The sequence below is a fragment of the Rhinopithecus bieti genome, unplaced genomic scaffold (genome assembly GCF_001698545.2).
Source record: "Rhinopithecus bieti isolate Rb0 unplaced genomic scaffold, ASM169854v2 scaffold_7985, whole genome shotgun sequence".
NCBI classification, from domain to species: domain Eukaryota; kingdom Metazoa; phylum Chordata; class Mammalia; order Primates; family Cercopithecidae; genus Rhinopithecus; species Rhinopithecus bieti.
Genome location: NW_016805762.1, coordinates 2,152,433 through 2,177,617, shown reverse-complemented (window position 1 = coordinate 2,177,617; position 25,185 = coordinate 2,152,433). Strand labels below are relative to the sequence as shown.

Below are 25,185 nucleotides of genomic sequence, written 5' to 3'. Positions count from 1 at the left end.
AGGTCACAGTGAGCCAAGATTGTGCCACTGCACTCCAGCCTGGGTGACAGAGCAAGACTCTGTCTCAAATAAACAAACAAAGAACCATCTGATGGGCGATATTGGGCCATTTATTCGTTGTGTGTTGTGGGGCATGTTCTTGGACCTCAAAATCTTGATTTCTTTCTCTGATAAATGGAGATTTAAAAATGCCTTTTTCACAGAGAAATCATGACCAAATACATAAGAAAACATCTAGAGCTTGGGGTCTCTGATATGGTGGGCACTACATGTTGACTTAGACTTTTCCTGGTGACTGCTGCTTATTGTGTTAACAGTTATCGAGCACTGAATACTGTGACTTTAGTCTTAGGCGGCAGTCCATGGATAACTTCTGGTGGGATGGCCAGGACAGTGATTCCCCCATCGGGCTGTTCATCTGAGAAATAGAGGTTCCAGAGGGCACCCCTCTAACCTCCCAGTCCATCTTGTAATACTTCTGTATCTTTAAACTTCCCTGATGCTGCTGCTGGTCAGCAGATTTGGAAACTACCACCGAAGGCTTCCGTTTTATTCAACCACAAGCCACCAGACTGCTCTATTGAGGATTTTCCTGTCTCTTCTGACTGCTCTCACTCTCCAGCACCTTTTCCTGGAAACTGACACTCACTGGACTGTTGCTAGTTTCATAACTATTCTCTCTAGTCTGTCCTTTAGTCTGTTACCAGAGTTGGCTTCCTAAAAACCAAAAAGACTGATGGCTGCTTCCAGCTTGAGAAGCAGCTCTCTAAGTATTTTGTGATTAGTAAGAGTTGGCAAATAGAAAAATAAAAAGGCAGATTTGGCCGGGCGCGGTGGCTCAAGCCTGTAATCCCAGCACTTTGGGAGGCCGAGACGGGCGGATCACGAGGTCAGAAGATCGAGACCATCCTGGCTAACACGGTGAAACCCCGTCTCTACTTAAAAAATACAAAAAACTAGCCGGGCGTGGTGGCAGGCGCCTGTAGTCCCAGCTACTCGGGAGGCTGAGGCAGGAGAATGGCGGAAACCCGGGAGGCGGAGGTGGAAGAGAGCTGAGCTCCGTCCACTTTACGCCAGCCTGGGCGACAGCGCGAGACTCCGTCTCAAAAAAATAAATGAAAAAAAAAAAAAAAAAAAAAAAAAAAAGGCAGATTCAAAATAGAGCAGAATAGAAAGTTTTTAGGAGAGCTAAGCAGCGAGTGCAATGTGTGATCTTGGATCCTGAACCCCAAAAGAGATATTAGCAGGACAGTTTGGAGAGAATTGAATAAAGGTCCTATAATTAGTTATAATAGTTGTAGCAGTGCTAATTATCTGATTATGATTATTGTATAATATTTTCCTGAATTGATACTTTGGGGAAGTTGAGCAAAATGTATACAGGGAAACTTTAAAATTCTTGCAACTTTTCTGTAAGGCTGACATTTTTTCAAAAAGAAAATACACACACGAAGAGAAAACGTGAAAAAAAACTATTTCTGTGCTGTTTTAATATTTTATTTAGTGTATATTATTATATGCCATTAATTTTTTTTTAAAAGACATTGGTGGTTTTAAAGTTATCCTCCTAATAAGGTTTCTTGTTTTCATTTCTCTCAACTTCTTGTGGGAGAAGGGAGACATAGCAGTACAGCTCATAACTGGCCACAGTCTTATCTGTGACAGGCGGTAGCAGTTATCTTACACGTATGTTGTGGCAGAAGGAAAGATATGAAGAACCCCTGGCCGAGAGGACAGAATCTAAATTTGGTGCAGCACAGAAGGCCCTTCCCAGTCTGCCTGCTTCCTACCTGCTTTCCCAGTACCGTCTCCTGGCACTTCCCTTGTGCATCCCACACACCAGCCACACTGAACATCTCTGTTCCCCAGGCACACTATGTTCTTCCCCCTCAGTACGTTTATACCTGCTGTGACTTCTTATGGTGGGTTTTTTGGCTTTTTGATTTGAGAGGGAGTTTTGAGAGGGAGTCTCATTCTGTTGCCCAGGCTGGAGCGCAGTGGTGTGATCATAGCTCATTATAACCTTGAATTCCTGGACTCAAGCAGTCCACCTGCCTTGACCTTTGAAAGTGCTGGAATTACAGGCATGAGTCATCATGGCAGCTTGTTGTTATTTTTTGTTGTTCTTGTTTTTTGTTTTTTTGTTTTTTGTTTTTTGTTTTTGAGATGGAGTCTCGCTCTCTGTCACCCAGGCTGGAGTGTAGTGGCGTGATCTTGGCTCACTGCAACCTCTGCCTCCCAGGTTCAAGCAATTCTCCCGCCTTAGCCTCCCAAGTAGCTGGGATTACAGGCGCCCACCACCACACCTAGCTAATTTTTGTATTTTTAGTAGCAATGGCGTTTCACTGTGTTGGCCAGGCTGGTCTCGAATTCCTGACCTCAAGTGATCTGCCCACCTCAGCCTCCCAAAGTGCTGGGATTACAGGTGTGAGTCTCACCGCACCTAGCCCTATTGTTTATTTTCTTTTTTTTCCCCCGAATATTTTTGGTCCTCAGTTAGTTCGAGACATGGAACCTGTGAAGACGGGGCTGGCTGTGGCATGGGAAGCATGCATAAGGCCCCTGTGCTGCACACTGAAGTACCATTACTGGCTCAAGGAAAAACACTTGAGAGACTGAGCTGCACGCTGAACTAGCTGCTGTTTTGTGGGATGCTATTTTACTTGAAAGAACAACAGAAAGACTGAGTATTAAAGGGAGTTTTAAAATGTAAAACAGTTTCACTTTTACTAATTTTTTGTTTTGAAAAGATTTTTTTCATAAAATGTATAATAGGTTTATTGGTATTTTCAATGAATTATTTATGTTTTCTCAGTATTTCTACTTCAGTAAGTATCTTTAATCTAACCCATATAAACAAAAGTTCTTTGGGATTCCAAAGTGTTTTAAGCATGTAGCGAGGTGTTGAGACCAAGTAGTTTGAGAACCTAATATGTTCAGCCCTACCTCATGGTTCTGTCTTCCTCACATACAGCTGGTTTGATCTTCCTCTCTGATAGCAAGCTCTTTTCTACATATATTCCAGTTAAATTCCTGGCCAGGCATGGTGGCTCACAACTGAAATATTTGTACTTTGGCTGGTCACGGTAGCTCATGATTATAATCTCAGCACTTTCAGAGGATTGCTTGAGGCCGGGAGTTCAAGACCAGCCTGGGCAACAAAGTGAGACCCCATCTCTACAAAAAAAATTTTTTTAAGTTAGCCAGATGTGGTAGGTACCTGTAGTCCCAGCTCCTTAGGAGGCTGAGGTAGGAGGATCTCTGGAGTCCAGGAGTCAGGGCTTCAGTGAGCTATGATTGCCTCTGTCACTGCCCTCCCTGTTGGGTAACAGAGTGACACCCATCTCTAAAAATAAAAAATAAAAATGTAATGTAAAATTCCCATGCTCATAGGCAGCTTTTCGATGTTCTAGCATGTCTTGCAGGTCTGTTGCATGCCCTTAAAAACCCTCTCTCTTGAAATCCATATGTATCTTCCTACTTGTAGAGACCCCGCAGATGTGTCTTCAGAGAGTGACAGTGCCATGACCTCCAGCACTGTGAGCAAGCTTGCCGAAGCCCGGAGGACAACTTACCTCTCAGGACGATGGGTCTGTGACGACCACAACGGAGACACCAGCATCAGCATTACAGGGCCTTGGATTAGCCTCCCTAACAATGGGGACTACTCTGCCTACTACAGCTGGGTGGAGGAGAAGAAAACAACCCAGGGGCCTGGTGAGAAGCAGCATATCCTTTGAAATCTATGTATAGAGATAGTTATAGGTAAAATTGACCTAACAAAATGAGCAACTTTCAAGTGAACAATTCAGGGGCATTTAGTATGTTCACAGCACTGTGCTCCCATCACCTCTGTGTTGTTTCAAAACATGTTGATCATCCCAGACAGAAACCCCATGGCATGAAAGTGTCACATTCTCCAACTCTCCCTTCCCCTCAGCTCCTGGCAACCACACATCGCTTTCTGTGTCTATAGATTTGCCTGTTCTGGGCAACTTATATAAATGGAATCACAGAATATATAGCTTTTTGTGTCAGACTTCTTTCACTTAGCATAATGTTTTCAAGGTTCATCCACATGATATATATAGTGTTTCATTCCTTTTCATGGTTGAATAATATTCCATTGTATGGATAAGCCACATGTTGTTTATTCATCACTTGATGGACTGAAAACATTTTTTAGAAGTCTCATCTTTTGGGGGTTAATATTGCCTTGTTTATATAAGAAGACATTATTTAAAGAAGTATATCTCACCTGTTGAGACCCATCTTTTTAGAGTATAACTTTGTAATGTGTTTTAGTAGGTCCTAAATGGAGACTGAAAGGCCCCAATGGAAAACCCTTTAAAACCCCTGCAGTTTCTCTTTGGTGGAGAAAGATTGTTCGTTTAGTCACTCAGTAAATATTTAGTGAGCTCATGCTTTGTGTTGTGCACATTGCCGGGTGTGGGAGATAAAAAGGTGACCGAGACAGATGTGGCCCTTTGCCCTTCTCAGGGGAGAAAGGTAGGAAGCAAGTAAATGATCGAGGTGCTGTCCATTGAGTGGGTGCCGTGGAAGGAACTAGGGGAGCATCCTTGGGTGGGGTGGGGTACAGAGGAAGGGATGACTCTTCCGTAGGGTTGTCAGGAGAGGCCTTTCTGGGGAAGTGACATTCAAGTTGGGCCTTTATTTTGATACTACATTATCAGGTTCACGCAGGTCAGACTTTAATTTCATTTATGCTGGGTCTATTTAGGCCCATTTGCCCTGTTACATTGCTCTCAGCAAAAAAAAAAAAAAAAAAAAAATACAAATAAGGGACTATTTATGTCTGGTCATGGAGCATCTATTGAGTAAGCACTAAAATGTAACAGTGCTATCATGATAAAATCATAAATGATAAACTCTTGGCTCATTAGTAGTTTTGCTAGAATTAAGGTTTTGTACATGGTGCTTGTTTTCCTACTGCAGACATGGAGCAGAGTAACCCTGCCTACACCATCAGTGCTGCGCTGTGCTATGCAACTCAGCTGGTCAACATTCTGTCTCATATACTTGATGTAAATCTTCCCAAAAAGCTGTGCAACAGGCAAGTAATTGAAGGTGGTAATGTCATCTTTATCATGGCTCTTTCGGGTTTCTATCTTGTCCATATTTATTCCAGTAAACCAAAAATAAGAATGTAAGTATTATCAAGACAAAGAAAGTCAGATTGAAATATTGAGATTAATTTCAAAAGCCTTATGTGCAGATTAGTTTCATTATCTTACAATTGTCCATGAAGCCTTCAAGAAGACCACAGAGAATATAAAGGGGAGTACCAGGATGTTCAGAGGGTTTGCTGCACATCCTCATATGTTAAATTGTAGCTGTTGAATTATTTGGTTTGTTGTTGTTGTTGTTGTTGTTTTGAGACCTCTTGCTCTGTTGCCCAGGCCAGAGTGCAGTGGCACAATCTCTGCTCACTGCAACCTCCACCTCACAGTTTCAGGCAATCCTCCCACCTCAGCCTGTTGTGTAGCTGGGATTACAGGCACCCACCACCACGCCTGGCTAATGTTTGTATTTTTAGGAGTGAGGGGTGTTTTGCCATGTTGGCCAGGCTGCTCTTGAACTCCTGACCTCAAGTGATCTGCCTGCCTTGGTCTCCCAAAGTGCTGGGATTACAGGTGAGCCACTGTGCCCTGCCCTGAATTCTTTTTGTTTGTTGTTGTTGTTTTTTTTTAATAAAAAACTCCCATGGTTTAAAATTCAAAACATTTATACAAAAACTAGCTGGGCATGGTGGCCTGTGCCTGTAATCCCAGCTATTTGGAGGCTGAGGCCGAGAATCGCTTGAACCCGGGAGCTGGAGGTTGCAGTGAGCCGAGATCACACCACTGCACTCCAGCCTGAGTGTCAGAGTGAGACTCCGTCTCAAAAGTAAATAAATAAAACTCAAAAAAGTTAAAGATATACAGTCTACCCAGTTTGTACTACAACCTTCCTACTACCCTCCAGCTATCATTGCATTTCAAGCATATATAAACGTATTATTACCGTCTTCTCCTGCTTAAAAAAAATTCTGTTTAATTTTTTTTAAAAACTAAAAGTTTGCTTTCTTCTTTTTTCTTGAGACAAGGTCTCACTCTGTCGCCCAGGCTGGAGTGCAGTGGCGCTATCTCAGCACACTGCAACTTCCATCCCGCCCCAGGCCCAAGCGATCCTCGCACCTCAGCCTCCCAAGTAGCTGGGACTACAGTGCACGCTACCACACCTGGCTAATTTGTTTTGTATTTTTTTTGTATGAGATAGGGTCTCCCTATGTTACCCAGGCTGGTCTTGAACTCCTGGGCTCAAGTGATCCACCCTCCTCTGCCTCCCACAGTGCTGGGATTACACTCATGAGCCACTGCACGCAGCCATCATCTTCCCCCTTTAAATAAACACAGATGGTAGTATGCTATACTATGGTGTTATAAACTTTGCTTTAAAAATTTTTAGTTATGTAACAAATGTTTATGAAGTACCTACTGTGTGCCAGCACTGGAGGATACACTGGTGACAAAAAAATAATCCCTGCCCTCTTGGAGCTCACATTTGCATGGAGGGCCCAGCATAAATAGTAAACAAATCAACAGCACGTCACATGGCAGTAAGTGCCGTGAACATTAAAACAGGATGAGAGGGCCAGGTACGGTGGCTCATGCCTGCCTGTAATCCCAGCACTGTGGGAGCTGAGGCAGGAGGATCACTTAAGCTCAGGAGTTCGAGACCAGCCTGGGAAACATAGTGAGACCTTGTCGCTACTAAAAATAAAAAAAAAATTAGCTGGGTGTGGTGACACACACCTATAGTCCCAGCTACTCGGGAGGCTGAGGTGGGAGGATCGCTTGAGCCCATGAGATTGAGGCTACTGGCTGTAGTGAGCTGTGATCATGCCAGTGCACCCCAGCCTGGGTGACAGAATGAGACCCTGCCTAAAAAACAAAAAAGGTAAGAGAAAGGGAATGTGGTGAGAGAGGGGCTTGCTGTGTTTGAGTGGGCAGGTGTGTGGTCATAGGGGAACTGAGGGAGGGAGGGAGGAAGCAGGCTGTGTGGACCCCTAAGGAAAGAGGCTGTGGGCAAAAAGAATGGCAGCTGCAAAGTCCTGGATAGAATAACGAGGGCAGAGAAGAAGATGGGGTGCAAATCTGTGGGCCTCACAGGGCCGTTGTAAGCCTTTGACTGCCATTCTGCATAAAGCAGATGACAGTCATATAGTTTACCTTTCTGTACAGGTGTCAGGATCTTACCAGTCTGCTGTTGATGCTTCAAGAAATAATCTTGTACATTTTTCATTTCATTAGTGTGCAGATATTTGTGTAGAATAAATGTCCTGAAGTGGAATTGCTTGGTCAAAGGGTGTGTGCCTTCGTAATGTGTATAGATGCAGTGTAATTGTTCTCTGAGGGGAATGGTGTATTCTTAGAAAGTCTTTAAGTGCAATTTACTAAGGAGTCAAAGGGCACAGAGTATGTGCTATACCTAATTGTACTGTAAATGGAAATCTTAATATATAATTTCCTCAAAAAAATACAACTTTATAAATTGTATATTTGTTTTACAGTGAATTTTGTGGCGAAAATCTAAGCAAGCAGAAATTTACTCGAGCAGTGAAGAAACTGAATGCAAATATTCTTTACCTTTGTTTTTCTCAGGTATGAAAATAGGTTGTGAACTAATTTTACTTTGTTAAATAATCGAAAATATTAACCAATTCTTTAATTTTGTTTTAGCATGTAAATTTAGATCAGTTACAACCACTGCATACCCTCAGGAATCTAATGTACCTGGTCAGCCCGAGCTCTGAACACCTAGGCAGGTAAGAAGGTATTTGTTGCTTTTCTCTAAGTGTTTTTGTGACTCCTGTTAGAGGAATGGTATATTGGCATAGTAGAGTCGTGTTCCCTAATCCCAAACTCCTCAAACCGGACAAAAATTGCGGAGTCCCATACAGAAAGAAACAAAGGTAATTATATTTGAACTTCATGGGTTTTTTTCTGTAAACATGTCTTAGAAAAAATTAATATCAATCATTTTTAATACCTAAAGCACAGTCGAAGAACCCAAGTGTTCCTGGAGTGGTGCCTTTTTGTGCTCTCCCTGAAGTCCAAAGACCATGTCTTTGGATCTGCGTCTATTTCTTCTCCAGCCCTTCCTGGACATAGACCCCTTTATAAAAAAGCTGGGAACTCTCTAGCCCTACTTAGTGTCTGCCCTGTTTCCTGCACATTTTCTTTTGCTCCTGCTCACTCCTTGTCCATCGTTAACAATTCACAATTTTCTTTTTTTTTTTGAGACGGAGTTTCATCCTGTCACCCAGGCTAGAGTGCAGTGGTGCAATCTCCGCTCACTGCAACCTCCACCTCCCAGGTTCCAGCGATTCTTCTGCCTCAGCCTCCCGAGTAGCTGGGATTACAAGTGCGCACCACCATGCCTGATTAATTTTTATATTTTTAGTAGAGACAGGGTTTCACCATGTTGGCCAGGCTAGTCTCAAACTCCTGACCTTGGGTGATCCACCCACTTCGGCCTCCCAAAGTGCTGGGATTACAGGCTTGAGCCACCGTGCCCAGCCGCATGGTTTTCTTATCACTGAGTCAATCTGATCACCATTTGTTGGAGATAAAAGGTACTAGAGGTGTGGCTCAAGACAAATGGCGGGAAAGTTCTTTTGGGATTCCCTTCTGCATCATCCGTCTACTGAAACCCGAGGCATTAGGGGAGGCCTTGTCCTCTGACGCGTGCGCCTGGCTTCCCCCACGCAGCAGTTAACTTTCGGTAATAATCTGACTTTAACCATTGTCTTATGCTTCCTTCCCCTCCCCACCTCAGACAGTTAACATTTCTGGGACATAGACTCCTTTATGAAAAGCTGTGAACTCGCCAGGAAACTGCACATATACTTACAATGTTGTGCCATTTTACAGGGAGTTCACGCCTCTCACCCCTGATCCCTCATTGGTTCATGAGCCATGGAAATGTGAACATTAGAAATCCATGCCAGTTTTGATGGTTGGTTTCTGTGAGTTTACTCACCATCCTCTCTGTACCTTACCTGTAACGGGCTCAAATTAGGAAATTTATCCTTATTAATAAGAGCTAATATTTATTGATCCACTCTTTATTGACACAGGGCCAACTTCTTTACTTGCCTTGGATATTATTCCTACTTTATAGACAGGAGAAACTGAAGCTTAGTATGGTCAAGTAACTCATGGCCATGGTCACAGAGCCAGTGCAACTGGTGGAGCCGGGGTCTCAGCTCCCACCTGGCTGCCTCCACAGTCAGAGATACTCATGCAGTTAACCAGTGTTTATTATTTCATCACATTGACAGATTAAAGAAGAAAAACCATAAGATCGAGCTGATAGATGCTGAAGAGAATTAAATAAAATGCAGTTCCCATTAATAATTAGGGGGAAAAATTACTAGCAAGTAGATTATTACTAGTGGATATCTATCACAAACCTACAAGGAAAGTTATACTTAATGGCACGTTACTTACATAGATATTGATGTCATTTATGTAATAGATTACATAGGAAAAAATCAAGGATGCCTACTGTCAGTGCTGTGTTAACAGCTCTGGAGGCCTTGCCAAGGCAAAGCATTTTTAAAAAGAAGTGAGGTGTATTTATATTGGAAAGAAATAAACTAAGTTGGGATTATTGTAGATGGTATAATTATTGAACTGGATTCCCAAGAGAACTAAGAAACTATTTGAAGTGATAGTTCAAACCAGGCATGGTGGCTCACGCCTATAATCCCAGCTACGTAGGAGGCTGAAGTGCGAGGATCACTTGAGCCCAGGAGTTCAAGACCAGCCTGGGCAACATAGTGAGACTCCATCTCTACAAAAAGTAAAAAAAAAAAAAAATTTAGCCAGGCACAGTAATGCATGCCTGTAGTCCCAGCTACTCTGGAGGCTGAGGTGGGAGGGTCACCTGAGTTGAGGAGTTCCAGGCTGCGGGAGTTTGTACCACTGCACTCCAACCTGGATGACAGAATGAAACCTTGTCTCTTCAGAAAGAAAAAGATAAACATACAAAAAACAGTTGCTTTCTTGTGTGCCAACAGCAACCAGTTTGGAAATTTAATGGAAAAAGTCTTCCTTTTATTGTAGCAGCAAAAACTGTAAATTCTATAGCAGTGATCTTAATAAAATGTATGTAAAATGATTATAAAAATTATGAAGCTTATTTTTTATTCCACATGTATTTTTTGAATGGCTGCTACACACTATATGAGGAGTGGAGCTGAAAGAAAGCCACAGGCAGGGAAAACCCTTATGATTTTCCAGGATGAGAAGGCTCAGTGTTGCAAAAGGGCTACTTCTCAAAAGGAAGACTGATCGTATTTCATGGAGCTTTGACAAGCTGATTCTAAAGTGCAACCAGAAGTATAGTCTGCAAGGAAGTTTTGAAAACAGTAATGAGGGATGGGGTTGGTCCATTTAAAACGTAGCGTAAAGGTAATTAAAACAGAATGCTGTTAGCATGCAAATAGGTGGAGTGATTAGAGGAAGAGAATAGTCCCAAAACAGACTCTTGTATATGTGGAAATATAATCTTATGATAGAGGAGGCATTGAATCAGATAATGTTTCAATAGTGTGGGGCCAGTTGGGTATTCATATGGGGGGAAGTTGAGTTCATACCACATTCTATATATAAAAATAAAATCCAGATGATATAAACAGCCTTATTTAAAAAAATCTATAAAATAAGCCAAAGGACAGTGTTTTATAATGATAGGATGGTGAGAGAATTCCCAAGTAAGCCACAAAACCCAAAAACCATAAAGGAAAGGAGTTAGACATCTTCCTGTGTCAAAACTCTGAGTGTGTCTAGTGAAAGCTGCCATAAACAAAGTTAAAAGACGTCATAGATAGGTTTTGCAACCTCTATAACAGACAACAGATTAAAATCTAAACAACTTAAATCTTTCAAGTCAGTACAGGAAAGACCAACAACCTATTAGAGAAATAGACAAAAGATTAAAACATGCAGCTCACACAAAAGATGAAGGTAGTCAGTATTCAAAGGAAAAAAATCTTTAGGCTCAATCAAGAAGAACAAAAAAAAAAATGCAGCCAGGCACAGTGATACGTGCCTGTAGTCCCAGCTACTTGGGAGGCTAAGGCAGGAGGATCACTTGAGCTCAGGAGTTGGAGGCTGCAGTGAACTGTGATCACTTTTGTGAACAGCCACTGTACTTCAGCCTGGGCAACACAGTGAGACCCCCATCTCTTAAAAAAAAATTAAAATAATAAAAAATTTTAAATGCAATTCAAAACAAGTTTCCATTTGCAACCATCAGTTTGACAAAAATGGGAAGGAGCAGTGAATCCAGTGTTGCTGGTAGTTGCGGGGAAGGGCACTCATACTGGAGGTGAATTTTTGTAGCGGGTCTGAAGTTTTCTGTAGGCCTGCTCTTGAGTCAGGTTTTCCATTTAGAACTGCACACACGATTAGGCTGTGAGTCACATCTAAGTTTATGGCCAGAGGACAGGAAGTAGAACTTCAAAAGTCCCCTTTTCCCACCAGCTTCATCAGAATCAAAGTGTAAAGAAGATTGTTAATGGAACCTGGGTGGGATTTCCTGTTTTATTCAGACTGGCAGAACTGAGGATTCTATTCTGAAAAGATAAACTTTTTTTTTTTTTTTTGGAAAAAAATTTAAACTTACAGAAAATTACAAAAAAAATAAAATAGGGCCAGTCATGGTGGCTCATACCTGTAATCCCAGCACTTTGGGAGGCTGAGGTGGGTGGATCACTTGAGGTCAAGAGTTTGAGACCAGCCTGGCCAACATGGGAAACTGCATCTCTACTAAAAGTACTAAAATTATCTGGGCATGGTGGATATAATTCCAGTTACTTGGTAGGCTGAGGCAGGAGAATCGCTTGAACCCAGGAGGCGGAGGTTGCAGTGAGCTGAGATCGTGCCACTACACTCTGGCCTGGGAAACAGAGTGAGACTCCATCTCAAAATAAAAAAAAAGTAATAAAAATAAAAATAGTACAGACATGCACCCTTACCCAGATTCACCTGTTAATATTAATATTTTGCCCATTGCTTATCCTTTGTGCAGTCTCTGTATCCATAAATGCATATACTCCCACATATTTGAAATAGGATATATTGTAAAAGTGACTTTTACAAAGCCAGAAAGATCTTTTTGTTGCCTTAATTGGTAGAATACCTCCCTGCAGCACCATGAGAAAATGAGTATTCCTGGTTCAGGGCCTTGAAAAAAAGATATCCATTATTAAGCTAACCTAAAAATTAGGAAACTATTTTGTAATCTTTATTCCTCAAAGACATTAAGCAAAATAGGATGAATTATTTTGCTAGCTTATTTTGCTAGCTGGTTATGTGGGCTGTGTCTCTAGCTTGGGGTCTGGCAGGCAGGTGATGTATCTCTAATCTGGAAGTGGTGGGAGAGAGGCATTGGGTGGAGAAACATCGCAGGGGCCTCTGCCACGACCCTCCTCCTGCTCTGTGGCTTCTCAGAGATGTAGGTTGATTGTTGGAACCAAAATTGTTCCATACGGGCTCCTTGAAGAGTCTTCCATTCAGTCGCTTTTCATTGTACTTAGCTGAGCACCTGCTCCATGCCAGGTGAGTTTCTCCACGCAGAGAACTGGAGTCCACCAGGAACTCTGCCTGCAGGAAATGTCATTTCCTCCTCTCTGTCCCTTCTGCCTGCCTCCTGGGAAAACTAAGACCCCAGGATTAGAGAAGGCAGCATCAAAGAAGAAAACAGGCTGAGCCTTGGAGGGAGGAGGGAAGGAAGGAGCTGTGGTAAAAAGGAAGGAAGGAAGGGAGGGAGGAAGGAGCGAGCTATGGATAAAGCTGACTGGGGAAGAAAGGGAGGGAGGAAGAAAGGAGGGGAATGAGGAAGGGAGGAAGGGAGAAAGGGAAAGAAGGGAGGGAGAAAGGGAAGGAAGGAAGGGAGGGAGGGAGGAAGGGAGGAGCAAGCTGTGGTAAAAAGCTGACTGGAGCCTTTAGGGGATCTGGGGAAACCAAGAGACTTAGCCTGGCAGTCAGTTTTGAGGTCCCCTGGACTGTACAGCTGAAGAGAACAGAATCAGAGCATCTTGGGTTTAGTAAAGGAAGGAGCCCAGGCAAAGAATTTAAATTGTGAACATTTTTAGTGGGTGCGTGCCAGAAGGAGAGAGAGGCAGCTCTCCAGCAAGAGGAGGCAGGTGGGAAGTGGTGATAAGGTGAGGACCTGGGCCAGAGTGACGAATTGAGAATGGAAAGGGGGCTTATTTAATGATAACAGGTAGCACTGGTGACCCCAGACACAGAGCGGGATGAGGGAGAGGAGGAATCCCAGCCAGCTAAAATTTTGAGACTAGTTCAGATATCTGGGATGAACCTGAGGGTTTAGTAACCAGAGGATATTTGGGAGTGGCGCTAGGAGAGGAATCTGAAAAGATGGCTTTAGGTAGAACTGTTTGCCAAGGAATAGAAAAAGGGGAGAAAAGAAATGAAGTGCAAGGAGAAATGTGAGGATACAGAAAAGGGTGCTCAGAGCTAAAAACTGTGCAGTGGCCATTCGTTTGCTGGCAGAGAAATTCAAGGGGCAGTAGGAGGTTCTACTCCCTTCACCCTTGCAAAATACTGACTTCTGGGCAGGGTGGGGCCTAGTAAACTTGGAAGCCCCGTAGTCTGAGGGGCTCTTTGTATTTTGTTTGTTTGAGACGGAGTCCCGCTCTGTCGCCCAGGCTGGAGTGCACTGGCGCAATCTCAGCTCACTCCAAGCTCTGCCTCTGGGATTCACGCTGTTCTCCTGCCTCAGCCTCCCGAGTAGCTGGGACTACAGGTGCCCGCCACCTCGCCTGGCTAACTTTTTGTATTTTTAGTAAAGACAGGGTTTCACCGTGTTAGCCAGGATGGTCTTGACCTCCTGACCTTGTGATCCACCCGCCTCAGCCTCCCAAAGTGCTGGGATTACAGGCGTGAGCCACTGCGCCTGGCCTGATGGGCTCTTTGAAAATGTAAATTGCTCACTGGATACCAAGTGGGAAACCCCATGGCATATCTTCCAATTTAATTACTAAAGACCTAAAAACAGTCCCTGGAGCATAAATGATAGCTATTATTTTTACTTTACCCAGCTGGGAAGCACAGGTGTCTGGGAGGAATGAGGGCTGCTTGCTCCTGTAAAAAGTGAGTCAAAGGTGCAGACCTGGTGAGGTGTGTTGGAGGCCAGTACTAGCCGTTCATCATTGTGAAGGCTGTGAAGAATTTGGGACCCTAGGCTGACATGTCAGGCTGTACAATTCTAAACTCTCATTTCTGCCTGCTATTTATTTTGACCTCTCCTTTTGTTCCCCAAAGTTGTTATCAGTGAAACCCTTAAATGAACCAAGGTGTCGTGTGCTTATCTTGGGGGCAGCAGCAGGGAGATAGCAGCACCTTGGTCCCATCCTGTAGCTGGTTGCAGGGCAGTTCCCTGGAAGGCAGTGGGTGGGGGTGGCTGCCTACAGGGAGGACATGCAGCATGGTTGCCCTGGAGCCAGAGCTGAGGGGCATTTGAAAGGGAGGGGAAAAAGAAGCAGAAAGGTGGCCGGGCGCGGTGGCTCACGCCTGTTTTAATCCCAGTACTTTGGGAGGCCGAGGTGGGTGGATCACTTGAGATCAGGAGTTCAAGACCAGCCTGGCCAACACGGTGAAACCCCGTCTCTACTAAAGCTACAAAAATTAGATGGGCGTGGTGGCGGGCACCTGTAATCCCAACTACTCAGGAGGTTGAGGCAGGAGAATCACTTAAACCTGGGAGGTGGAGGCCGCAGTGAGCCAAGACCGTGCCACTGCACTCTAGCCTGGGCAACAGAACAAGACTCTGTCTCAGTAAAAAAAAGAAATGCAGAAAGACTTCTGAGGTTTGCTGACTCAGTTCCCTGTGCTGAGGTGCCGGCAAAGAGGATGAGGCCTGAGAAAGGGTAATAGGACTTGGCATGAGGGTGTCATTAGGGGCCTTTGAGACATAGAAATTGTTTTCTCCTGAAATATGGTGCAGAAATATACAGCATTGCCTCTGAATGTATTCTACACAGTTGTGCCTCATTCTGTGCTACAAATGTGTCCTAGAAAATTGTGGTGATATTTTTAAACGTGTACAGGAGGCCACTGAGTCTTCTTTGTGTACCATTTATATATATGACTTACTATACTAAATAATATCCAGAGTATACATCAAGTGGCTTTTTGTTAGAATTGTCTCATTGGAGTGCCCTGTATTTACTTCATAGACAGTGCAGTTCTTTACAACAGGAAGTCAGACTTAGGACCAACATGGGCCATCTCATGCTGCACTATGAGCATTTTGAAATTGAACTTATCTTCTCTGGGTGAAAATAAGTCATAAGTGAAGAGGATTTTTTTGCTATGCAGGGTCATCACCAATTAAGTAGGTAGACTTGTGGGAAATTGTGGTATCATGATTTTATTTAAAACATGGATGGAGATTATTTGGGGAAAGGAAAACGCGATCATAGTCAACACGGAGTGCTGCACAGACTTGAATGAATGCAGCATGTGGCATGCCTCATCCCCTCAGGCGAGGGCCTTCGGGAAGATGGCATATTTTCTGGTGTTGAGAATGGTGATTATCCTAAAGAGACCCTCATTGTCTGCACACAGGTCAGGGCCCTTTGAAGTACGAGCAGACCTTGAGGAGTCCATGGAATTTGTGGATCCCGGAGTTGCTGGAGAATCAGATGAGAGCGGAGACGAGCGCATGAGCGATGAAGAAACCGACCTGGGCACAGACTGGGAGAACCTGCCTAGTCCCCGGTTTTGTGATATCCCTTCCCAGCCCGTGGAAGTCTCCCAGAGTCAGAGCACCCAGGCATCCCCACCCATCGCGAGCAGCAGTGCCGGTGGGATGATCTCCTCTGCAGCAGCCTCGGTGACCTCCTGGTTTAAAGCTTACACTGGACACCGTTAATGAGCATGGACCAAAACATGCCAAATCTGCATCAAGAAAGTTCTTCTCCCACTACACTCTAGTAAACATTATCTGTTTAAGTTAAGATAGTGCCTGGAACAAAGGTTAAAGTGTTTCTTTTTTTTTAAGCAGGGAGACAAACATTTCTATTTGTCAAGTAGCTTGTGATGGTGACCAATATGCTTACGATATTTAATAGAACAGGGGTTGAAGGTCTTTCTGCCCAGACCAGTGTTGGTGGAAGGAGGACCTGTGCGTGTGGCCAGTTCTGCCAAGGAAGCAATTGATTTGGGTTTCCTCTGGGCCCAGGCCACCGGGCCCACGGACCTGGGTCAGTGTGCTGGTCCTTGCGGTGCTGAGACTGTTCCTGACACTAAGTTTTAGGGGTTGGTTGAATCACAAGAGGTGTTTCTTGATGATTAGGACATGAAAGATAAAAGCTCTTTAATAAAGAGTTTTTCTGCCATTGATTTTTTTGTACGGAGAAGCAGCAGGCAATTTGAAATGATTTCTTTATAATTTGGTCCTTTAATTTTGTTTGGGAGGGGTGAGTTACACGTATTTCATTCATGCTGCTCTGTCGTAGTTTGTCAGACATTCCTGTTTTTCTTTACCCCACACACCAAAGAAAATGAAAGTCTTTTTCTTTAGGACCCACATCCATAAATGGAAGAAATCCTGGCTGCAATAATGTCCTAGAGAGGTTTTAACTATTTTCTTGTATTCTGAGGGGAATTAAGCCTATTCTTACCTAGTTGATTGAAGTCCTGCCATCTACACTATGAGCATTTTGAAATTGAACTTACCTTCTCTGGGTGAAAATAAGTCATGAAGGTCATTCCCTTATGAAAGCTCAGTGCCTGCCTGGGCACAGGGGAAAAGCCACTTAGTTCAGTGGCCTCTGGTCATTCTTGTGGTGTCCAGTTTCTTTCTATGGGATTGAGTAGGTGGCAGGTGTTTTCAGGGGAAACCATCCTGCTTGTTTCCCTGAACTCTTTGTTGCTTTGAGGACACAGCTTTGCTCAGAAATGTAGTGCAGATCCTTATGACTGATGCTGCTCTGCTCTGTTCTGGGGAAGGCACAATATAAACAATTTCCCAGCTGGGCACGGTGGCTCACGCCTGTAATCTCAGCACTTTGGGAGGCCAAGGCGGGCGGATCACCTGAGGTCAGGAGTTCGAGACCAGCCTGGCCAACATGGTGAAACCCCGTTTCTACTAAAAATACAAAAAATTACTGGGCGTGGTGGCACACGCCTGTAATCTCAGCTACTTGGGAGGCTGCGGCAGAATGGCTTGAACCAGAAGGCAGAGGTTGCAGTGAGCTGAGATGGTGCCATTGCACTCCAGCTTGGTCAACGAGAGCAAAACTCCATCTCAAAAGGATTTCCCTCACCAGGAGATCATTTTCAGGTCATGTGTCTTGTCATTCTTTTAGTGACAATCTTACAGGAAAACTATAATGAGAGAGGCATTATGTACAAATATGTAAGTAGTTTTTTATTTTTAATAACTGCAAAAAAAAAAAAATCCTGTGTAACAGCTACCAAAAGAAATCCTATGGAAGATTCCTAACAGGCATTAGTACCATATCGTATGTGATTGGCATGATAGCACCTCAGATAAATCATTCAGAGGTTTGCCATGCCCCAGCTTCTTTTCTCATCATCATAATTATAGTTGATACTTTGCCTCCAAGTCCAAGGTGCTATATAGCTTTTGCTAATGGTATATTGGTGTTTGGTATAGTTTTGGGTAGAGTTGCAAAAGGGAGTTTATTTCTATCTGGTAGTCACAAATTCCTTGGCGCTATGAATTTTCCATGAAAGGAAGAAGCAGGCTTTTCTCGTTGTGGGTGTTTTTTTTGTTTGTTTGTTTTGAAGACGGAGTCCGGCTCAGCTGCCCAGGCTGGAGTGCAGTGGTGCCATCTCAGCTCACTGCAACCACCATTTCCTGGGTTCAAGCAATTCTCCCATCTCAACCTCCCGAGTCACTGGGATTATAGGCACCCGCCATTATGCCCAGCTAATTTTTGTATTTTAGTAGAGACGGGGTTTCACCATGTTGGCCAGGCTGGTCTTGAACTCCTGACTTCAGGTGATCCGCTTGCCTCGGCCTCCCAGAGTGCTAGGATTACAGACGTGAGCCACCATGCCCGGCCCCTTGTAGGTTCTTCAACACTGCTGGGATCTCTGTTTTAAGTGCTCAGCTTCATGATTGCTGGCCTTCCATTTTCCCATCCAGTTCTGGAGTTCATAGAGAGTGAAGATGGTGGATTTGAACAGATACCAAATAAACATAATCTTGTAAGAGTTGTCTAGCTACTTAAAACCCTCACAAGAACTTAGTCTCACCAGTTGTAAGAGTGGGATTTGAAGCTTGGTGATGGAGATTGACTTCAGCTGAGAGATGCGCAATCGTAGTGGTTTTCTTAAGCCTCTTATGAAACCATGAATGTGAGATGAAGCTAAAGAATAGAATCCAGAGATCACAAACTCATCTAGAGTACTTCAACAAAATTTACAAACGTGGGAACTTTAGGGATAGGATATATTTTGTTGTTGTTAATATCAACTAGAGGCACTTTATGTAGGGTTAAGTGATCAAACCCTTTTGTGGTTTTGAACACCAACATACTGGCTTACACTGCTGAAATATTTTGGGTTTCATTATTTTGCACTGGATCCACCCTGTAAATACTCTTAAGTATACATTTCAACCACTGTTTTTTCTACTCTTTTTGCTGCTCATTAAAATCTTTCATGTAGGTGCCAGAACCATATGTAAACAGCTTTTTTAAAAATTGAAGCTGGTATTTTTTTTAAACAAAAAGCCATAGAACTGGGTCATGTTTTCCATTTTAAAATGATTTATTGAAACAAGGTAATACTAATAAAAACCCACAGGCACCAAACAGGCTGCTTAAAATGGTCTGTTAAAGACATTTTTTGCTAATGGAATATAACTAAGAAAAGTTTTGCACATCTGTAAGGGGGAAAAACAGTATCTCACCATTGGGTAGAGTGGACGGGACTCATGTAAGGACTCACATAATTTGGGGAAGAGCATTCAGTGGCATGCTGTTAGAGGACTAGTGTCCAAGGATCTCACAGTATCATACTGCAGGAACTCCCCATTGCTCTGCAACTTCTAAACCAGTTTGAGTCATACAAATGTTTTCTAAACTTTTATTGTATTACTGCAATAAATCTTTTAACTGTACTTTGCTAATGTGTATGTCTTTTTCAAACTCTGTTCATTTCCACTGCTACATTAAGGGTAGCAAGAATGAGATTGAACCCTTTACAAATTATAGAAGTTTGTAGAATTTTTTTGCCAGGTAAGAAGAAACGTTAATATGTCTTTTAAAATGACGGATCATGGTGGTATTAATAATCTCTCCCAAGCTGAGAAGCTGGTTGCATGCTTTCCCTAAAGACGTGTTTTTCTTTGGTCGCCATCATTTGATGCATGTGACCTAGAATGACCTGGTTTTGTGCAATAGACCCCCGGGGGAGGGGGCCTCTAGGATGCCCACATGGAACCTGCCCAGACTTTCTTCAGGACAAGAGGAAAAGGGAAATGTTAGAGGGAGCCACTCAGAGGCCTGAGTAGCTTTGGAGGAGCCCTCCCCGACCCAACACCCCTTATCTTTTATAACTGATTTCTCCCAGGTGGGTAGTCGGTGGTGCCCTTCAGATTAGATTATTGGAGAGAAGGACCACCTGCAGGTGGTGGAGAGACACCAAGAGTGACTGCTGTGGAAGAGCCAGGCCAGCCAGGATACCCCCAGGAGCTATTGCCATGGTCACATTGCCCCTTTATCTGGAACAAAAGGCTGGCAGGCAACAGGAGGAAATAGGCAAGGAAACGGAAGGGTTCTCGAACAGCGTCTGTGCTTCGGTGGCACTGTCCTTCAGTCCTTCCAGGCAGCAGTTTAAAGTGTGCTCCCATCTGGTGTTTAAAAGGAGCTCTCTCCATCCCGAGTTACATCATGATTGATGCAGGAATCAGATTGAAACAGATTGGGAGGAATTAAGGCTAACTTTGTCATTTGTAGTGGGGAGATTATTTCAAAGTTGCATCAATAAAATGTACCAGAAAACTTGAAACTGGACTCTTGGGCAAGCCATCCGCACCTCAGCCTTGAAACTCTCAATGAGGAAAACCACCACCAGCTGACCTGGTGAGAAAATACACTGGAAAGAGTTCACAATCTGCTTAGATAGTTGAAGTGAATTTTTTTAGGCCTGGGCACAGTGGTTCATGCCTGTAATCCCAGCACTTTAGGAGGCCAAAGGCAGGATTGGTTGAGTTCAGGAGTTCAAGGCCAACCTGCGCACCATAGTGGGACCCCATTTCTTTTTTTTTTCTTTTTGAGATGGAGTCTTGCTCTGTCGCTCACTGCAAGCTCCGCCTCCCAGGTTCATGCCATTCTGTCTCAGCCTTCCAAGTAGCTGGGACTGCAGGCGTCCGCCACCATGCCTGGCTTTTTTTTATTTTTTATTTTATTTTATTTTTTTTAGTAGAGGTGGGGTTTCACCGTGTTAGCCAGGATGGTCTCGATCTCCCGACCTCCTGATCTGCCTGCCTCGGCCTCCCAAAGTGCTGGGATTACAGGCGTGAGCCACCACGCCCAGCTGGTGAGTCCCCATTTCTACAAAAATTTAAAAATTAGCCAGGCGTGGTGATGTGCATCTGTGGTCCCAGCTACTCAGGAGGTTGAGCTGGGATGAGTCTGGGATGTTGAGGCTGCAGTGAGCTGTGATTGTACACTCACTGGGTGACAGAGTGAGACGCTGTCTCAAAAAAAAGCCGGGCGCAGTGGTTCACACCTGTAATCCCAGCACTTTGGGAAGCAGAGACGGGCAGATCACCTGAGGTCAGGAGGTCGAAACCAGCCTGGCCAACATGGCAAAACCCCATCTCTACTAAAAATACAAAAGCAAATTAGCCAGGTGTGGTGGTGCATGCCTGTAATCCCAGCTACTCAAGAGGCTGAGGTGGGAGAATCGCATGAAACTAGGAGGCGGAGGTTGCAGTGAGCCGAGATCGTGCCACTGCATGCCAGCCTGAGCAACAGAGCAAGACCAACTCAAAACAACAACAAAATCCCCCAGAAGCCACCGGTGGAATAATCTTTCCTCCAAGAAAGAGGATAGTAAACTAACAAGAGTTACATCAATGACTTCTTTGTCGTGCCTTTTGTAGGGAGGAGTGAGAGAGACTTTGGTGGTGGGCGGGATCTAAAAGAGCCTTTGAATGAATGCTCCCTTTAAAAAGTGAGAAAATTAGCAAGGTGTGGTGGCTCACACCTGTAATCCCAGCACTTTGGGAGGCTGAGGCAGGCAGATCACCTGAGGTCAGGAGTTCAAGACCAGTCTGACCAACATGGAGAAACTTGGTCTCTACTAAAAATACAAAATTAGCTGGGAGTGATGGCGCATGCCTGTAATCTCAGCTACTCAGGAGGCTATGGCAGGAGAATCGCTTGAACCCGGGAGGCAGAGGTTGCAATGAGCCGAGATCAAGATCACACCATTGCACTCCAGCCTGTGCAACAAGTGTGAAACTCTGTCTCAAAAAAAAAAAAAGAAAAGAAAATTGGCAGAAGGTATTTGATGACACTAGTTAAGTGTTGAAAATGGGCTAGAGCCAGTTGAGTAAAAAAAAAAACTCAGAGGCATTAAGAAGCAGTGTCCAATCTTTTGGTGTCTGTGGGCCACATTGGAAGAATTGTCTTGGGCCACACATAAAATACACTAATAATAGCTGATGAGCTATTTTAAAAATTGCAAAAAATCTCATGATGTTCTAAGGAAGTTTACAAATTTGTGTTGGGCCATATTCAAGGTCATCCTGGGCCGCATGCAACTCATGGGCCACGAGTTGGACAAGCTTGCATTAAAGAGTCTTATGGGCTGGGGAGACGAAGGTGAGTGGATCACCTGAGGTCAGGAGTTTGAGACCAGCCTGACCAACATGGTGAAACCACATCTTTACTAAAACTACAAAAATTAGCCAGGTGTGGTGGTGGGCACCTGTAATCCCAGCTACTCGGGAAGCTGAGATGGGAAGATCATGTAAACCCGCGAGGCTGAGGTTGGAGTGAGCCAAGATCATGCCACTGCACTCCAGCCTGGATGAAAGAGCAGACTCCATCTCAAAAAAAGAAAAGGCCAGGCTTCGTGGCTCATGCCTTTAATCCCAGCACTTTGGGAGGCCAAGGTGGGTGGATCACCTGAGCTCAGGAGTTCAAGACCAGTCTGGGCAACATGGTGAAACCCCGTCTCAAACTAGAAATACAAAAAAAAAAAAAGAAAAAATTAGCCAGGAGTGGTGGTGCGTGCCTGTAATCCCAGCTACTCAGGAGTGTGAGGCGGGAAAATCACTTGAAACCAGGAGGCGGAGGTTGCAGTGAGCTGAGATTGTGCCATTACACTCCAGCCTGGGCAACAAGAGTGAAACGGTCTTTAAATAAATAAATAATTAATTAAAAAAATTAAAAAAAAAGAGAAAAGAAAGAAAGGGTCCTGGGGCTTTGATACCTCCAGATCTATATCAGATTGTTCCCGACCTCGCCTTCCCTTTGGGTGTGATATTTTAGCATTTACTGTATGGCTTCAGAAGACACCTGGATTTTGAGGAAAGAATTTTCCTACGCTTTCCAGCAGCTTACTTCCCTAATTAAAAAAAGAAAAAAATTGTCAAGACAGCATTTCTGGAGCGTAAGTATGTTGCCCTCAATTTGGAATGAAAGTGCCAAGTGGTTTGATGGTAGATGGAATAGAGAGACCTCCCAACCCAAGGCTGATGAAAGAATGATAGGAGCAGAGAGTAACTTCTGTGGTCAGCAGTTTCACAGTTGCATTCAAAATAAAGAGGACTAAGTCTAGTATCCACAGGAGGAAATAACTGTTTTCTGGTTCAGGGGCCATTGGTACTGGCTTAAAGGAGTTCTGCTACTCCTTTGCGACATTTTACATTCTTTTTGCCTTAATCCAGGCATACCTTGTTTTATTGTGCTTTGCTTTGTCGCACCTCTCAGTGGGTTTTTTACAAATTGTGATAACTGCGTTGAGCAAGTCATCAGTGCCATTTTTCCAACGGCATGTGCCCACTTCATCATGTCTGACATTTTGGTAATTCTCACAATATTTCAAATCTCTTCATTGTATCTGTTATGGTGATCAGTGATCTTTGATGTTACTGTTGTAATTATTTTGGGGGTCCACGGTCTGTCTGTATAAGAGAGCAAACTTAATAAACGTGTGTATTCTGACTGCTTCACTGACCTCCTGTTCCCTCATTTCCCTTTTTTCAGGCCTCCTTATTCCCTGAGACACAACAATATTGAAATTGGGCCTAATTAATAGCCCTACAGAGGCCTCTAAGTGTTCAAATGAAAGAGTTCCATGTCTCTCACTTTAAATCAGAAGCTAGAAATGATTAAGCTTAGTAAGGAAGGCATGTCAAAAGCCGACAGGCTGAAAGCTAGATCTCTTGTACCAAACAGCTAAGTTGTGAACGCAAAGGAAAAGTTCTTGAAAATAATGAAAAATGCTACTCCAGTGAACACACAAATGATTTAAAAAGCACAACAGCCTTATTGCTGATATAGAGAAAGCTTTAGTAGTCTAGATAGATGAAACCAGCCACATTACCTTAAGTCAAAGCCTTACCCAGAACAAGGCTCTATCTCTTTAATTCTATGACGGTTGAGAGAAGTGAGGAAGCTGCAGAAGGAAAGTTGAAAGCTAGCAGAGGTTGGCTCATGAGGTGTAAAAAGCTGTCTCTGTAACATAAAAGTGTAAGAGAAAGCAACAAGTTATCCAGAAGATCTAGCTAAGGTAATCTGTGAAGACAGCTACACTAAACAACAGATTTCCAATAGAGATGAAACAGAATCCTGCTGGAAGAAGATGCCATCTAGGATTTTCACAACTAGAGAGAAGCCAGTGCCTGGCTTCAAAGCTTGGGAAGGACAGGCTGACTCTCTCATTAGGGGCTAATGCAGCTGGTGACTTTCAGTTGAAGCCAGTGTTAATTTACCATTCCAAAAATCCTAGGCCTCTTAAGAATTATGCTAAATCTACTCTTCCTGTGCTCTGTAAATGAACAACAAAGCCTGCATAGCACCACATCTGTTTACAGCATGGTTTACAGATTGTTTTAAGCCCACTATTGAGACCTACTGTGCAGAAAAACAGATTCCTTTCAAATTATTACTGCCCATTGACATTGTACCTGGTCATCCAAGAGCTCTGATGGAGATATACAAGATTAATGTTTTCATGCATGGTAACACAACATCCATTCTGCAGCCAATAGCTCAAGGAGTAATTTTGACTTTCAAGTCTTATTTAAGAAATACATTTTGTAAGGCTATAGCTGCTATGGATAGTGATTCTTTTTGATGGATTTGGGCCAAGTCAACTGAAAACCGGGATGGATTCACCATTCTAGATGCTATTAAAAACACTTGTGATTCATGGGAAGAAGAAAATATCAATTTTTTTTTTTCTTTTTGAGACGGGATCTCACTCTATCACCCAGGCTGGAGTACAGTGGCATGATCTCGGCTCACTGCAACCTCCACCTCATGGGTTCAAGCAATTCTCCTGCCTCAGCCTCCCAAGTAGCTGGGATTACAGGCACACACCACCATGCCCAACTAATTTTTGTGTTTTTAGTAGAGACAGAATTTCACCATGTTGGCCAGGCTGGTCTCAAACTCCTGACCTCAGGTGATCCACCTGCCTAGGCCTCCCAAAGTGCTGGGATTACAGATGTGAGCCGCCACGCCCAGCCAAAATATCAACATTAACAGGAGTTTGGCTTTGAATCCTTTCTACTTGCACCTTTAAGTCTAATTTCTACTTTCACCTTCAAGTCTAGCCTCTGGTTGTTTAAAATAAACATCTTGTGTGAAATAGTCAGGCGCGGTGGCTCAAGCCTGTAATCCCAGCACTTTGGGAGGCCAAGGCAGGCGGATCATGAGGTCAGGAGATTGAGACCATCCTGGCTAACACAGTGAAACCTCATCTCTACTAAAAATACAAAAAGGCCGGGCGCGGTGGCTCAAGCCTGTAATCCCAGCACTTTGGGAGGCCGAGACGGGCAGATCACGAGGTCAGGAGATCGAGACCATCCTGGCTAACACGGTGAAACCCCGTCTCTACTAAAAATACAAAAACTAGCCGGGCGAGGTGG

General features: G+C 43.8%; 1 protein-coding gene across 1 annotated transcript in view; it reads left to right on the top strand.

Moving 5' to 3' along the window:
• Positions 1–19,194, top strand: part of ATG14 (autophagy related 14) — a 46,147-nt gene extending 26,953 nt beyond the window's left edge. The window contains exons 6-10 of the mRNA XM_017873689.1: positions 3,488–3,717; positions 4,957–5,074; positions 7,574–7,664; positions 7,743–7,828; positions 15,666–19,194. Coding sequence (XP_017729178.1) covers positions 3,488–3,717; positions 4,957–5,074; positions 7,574–7,664; positions 7,743–7,828; positions 15,666–15,972 — 832 coding nt within the window. The 3' untranslated portion in view covers positions 15,973–19,194. The remainder of the gene's footprint in view (positions 1–3,487; positions 3,718–4,956; positions 5,075–7,573; positions 7,665–7,742; positions 7,829–15,665) is intronic.
• Positions 19,195–25,185: the final 5,991 nt, after the last annotated feature.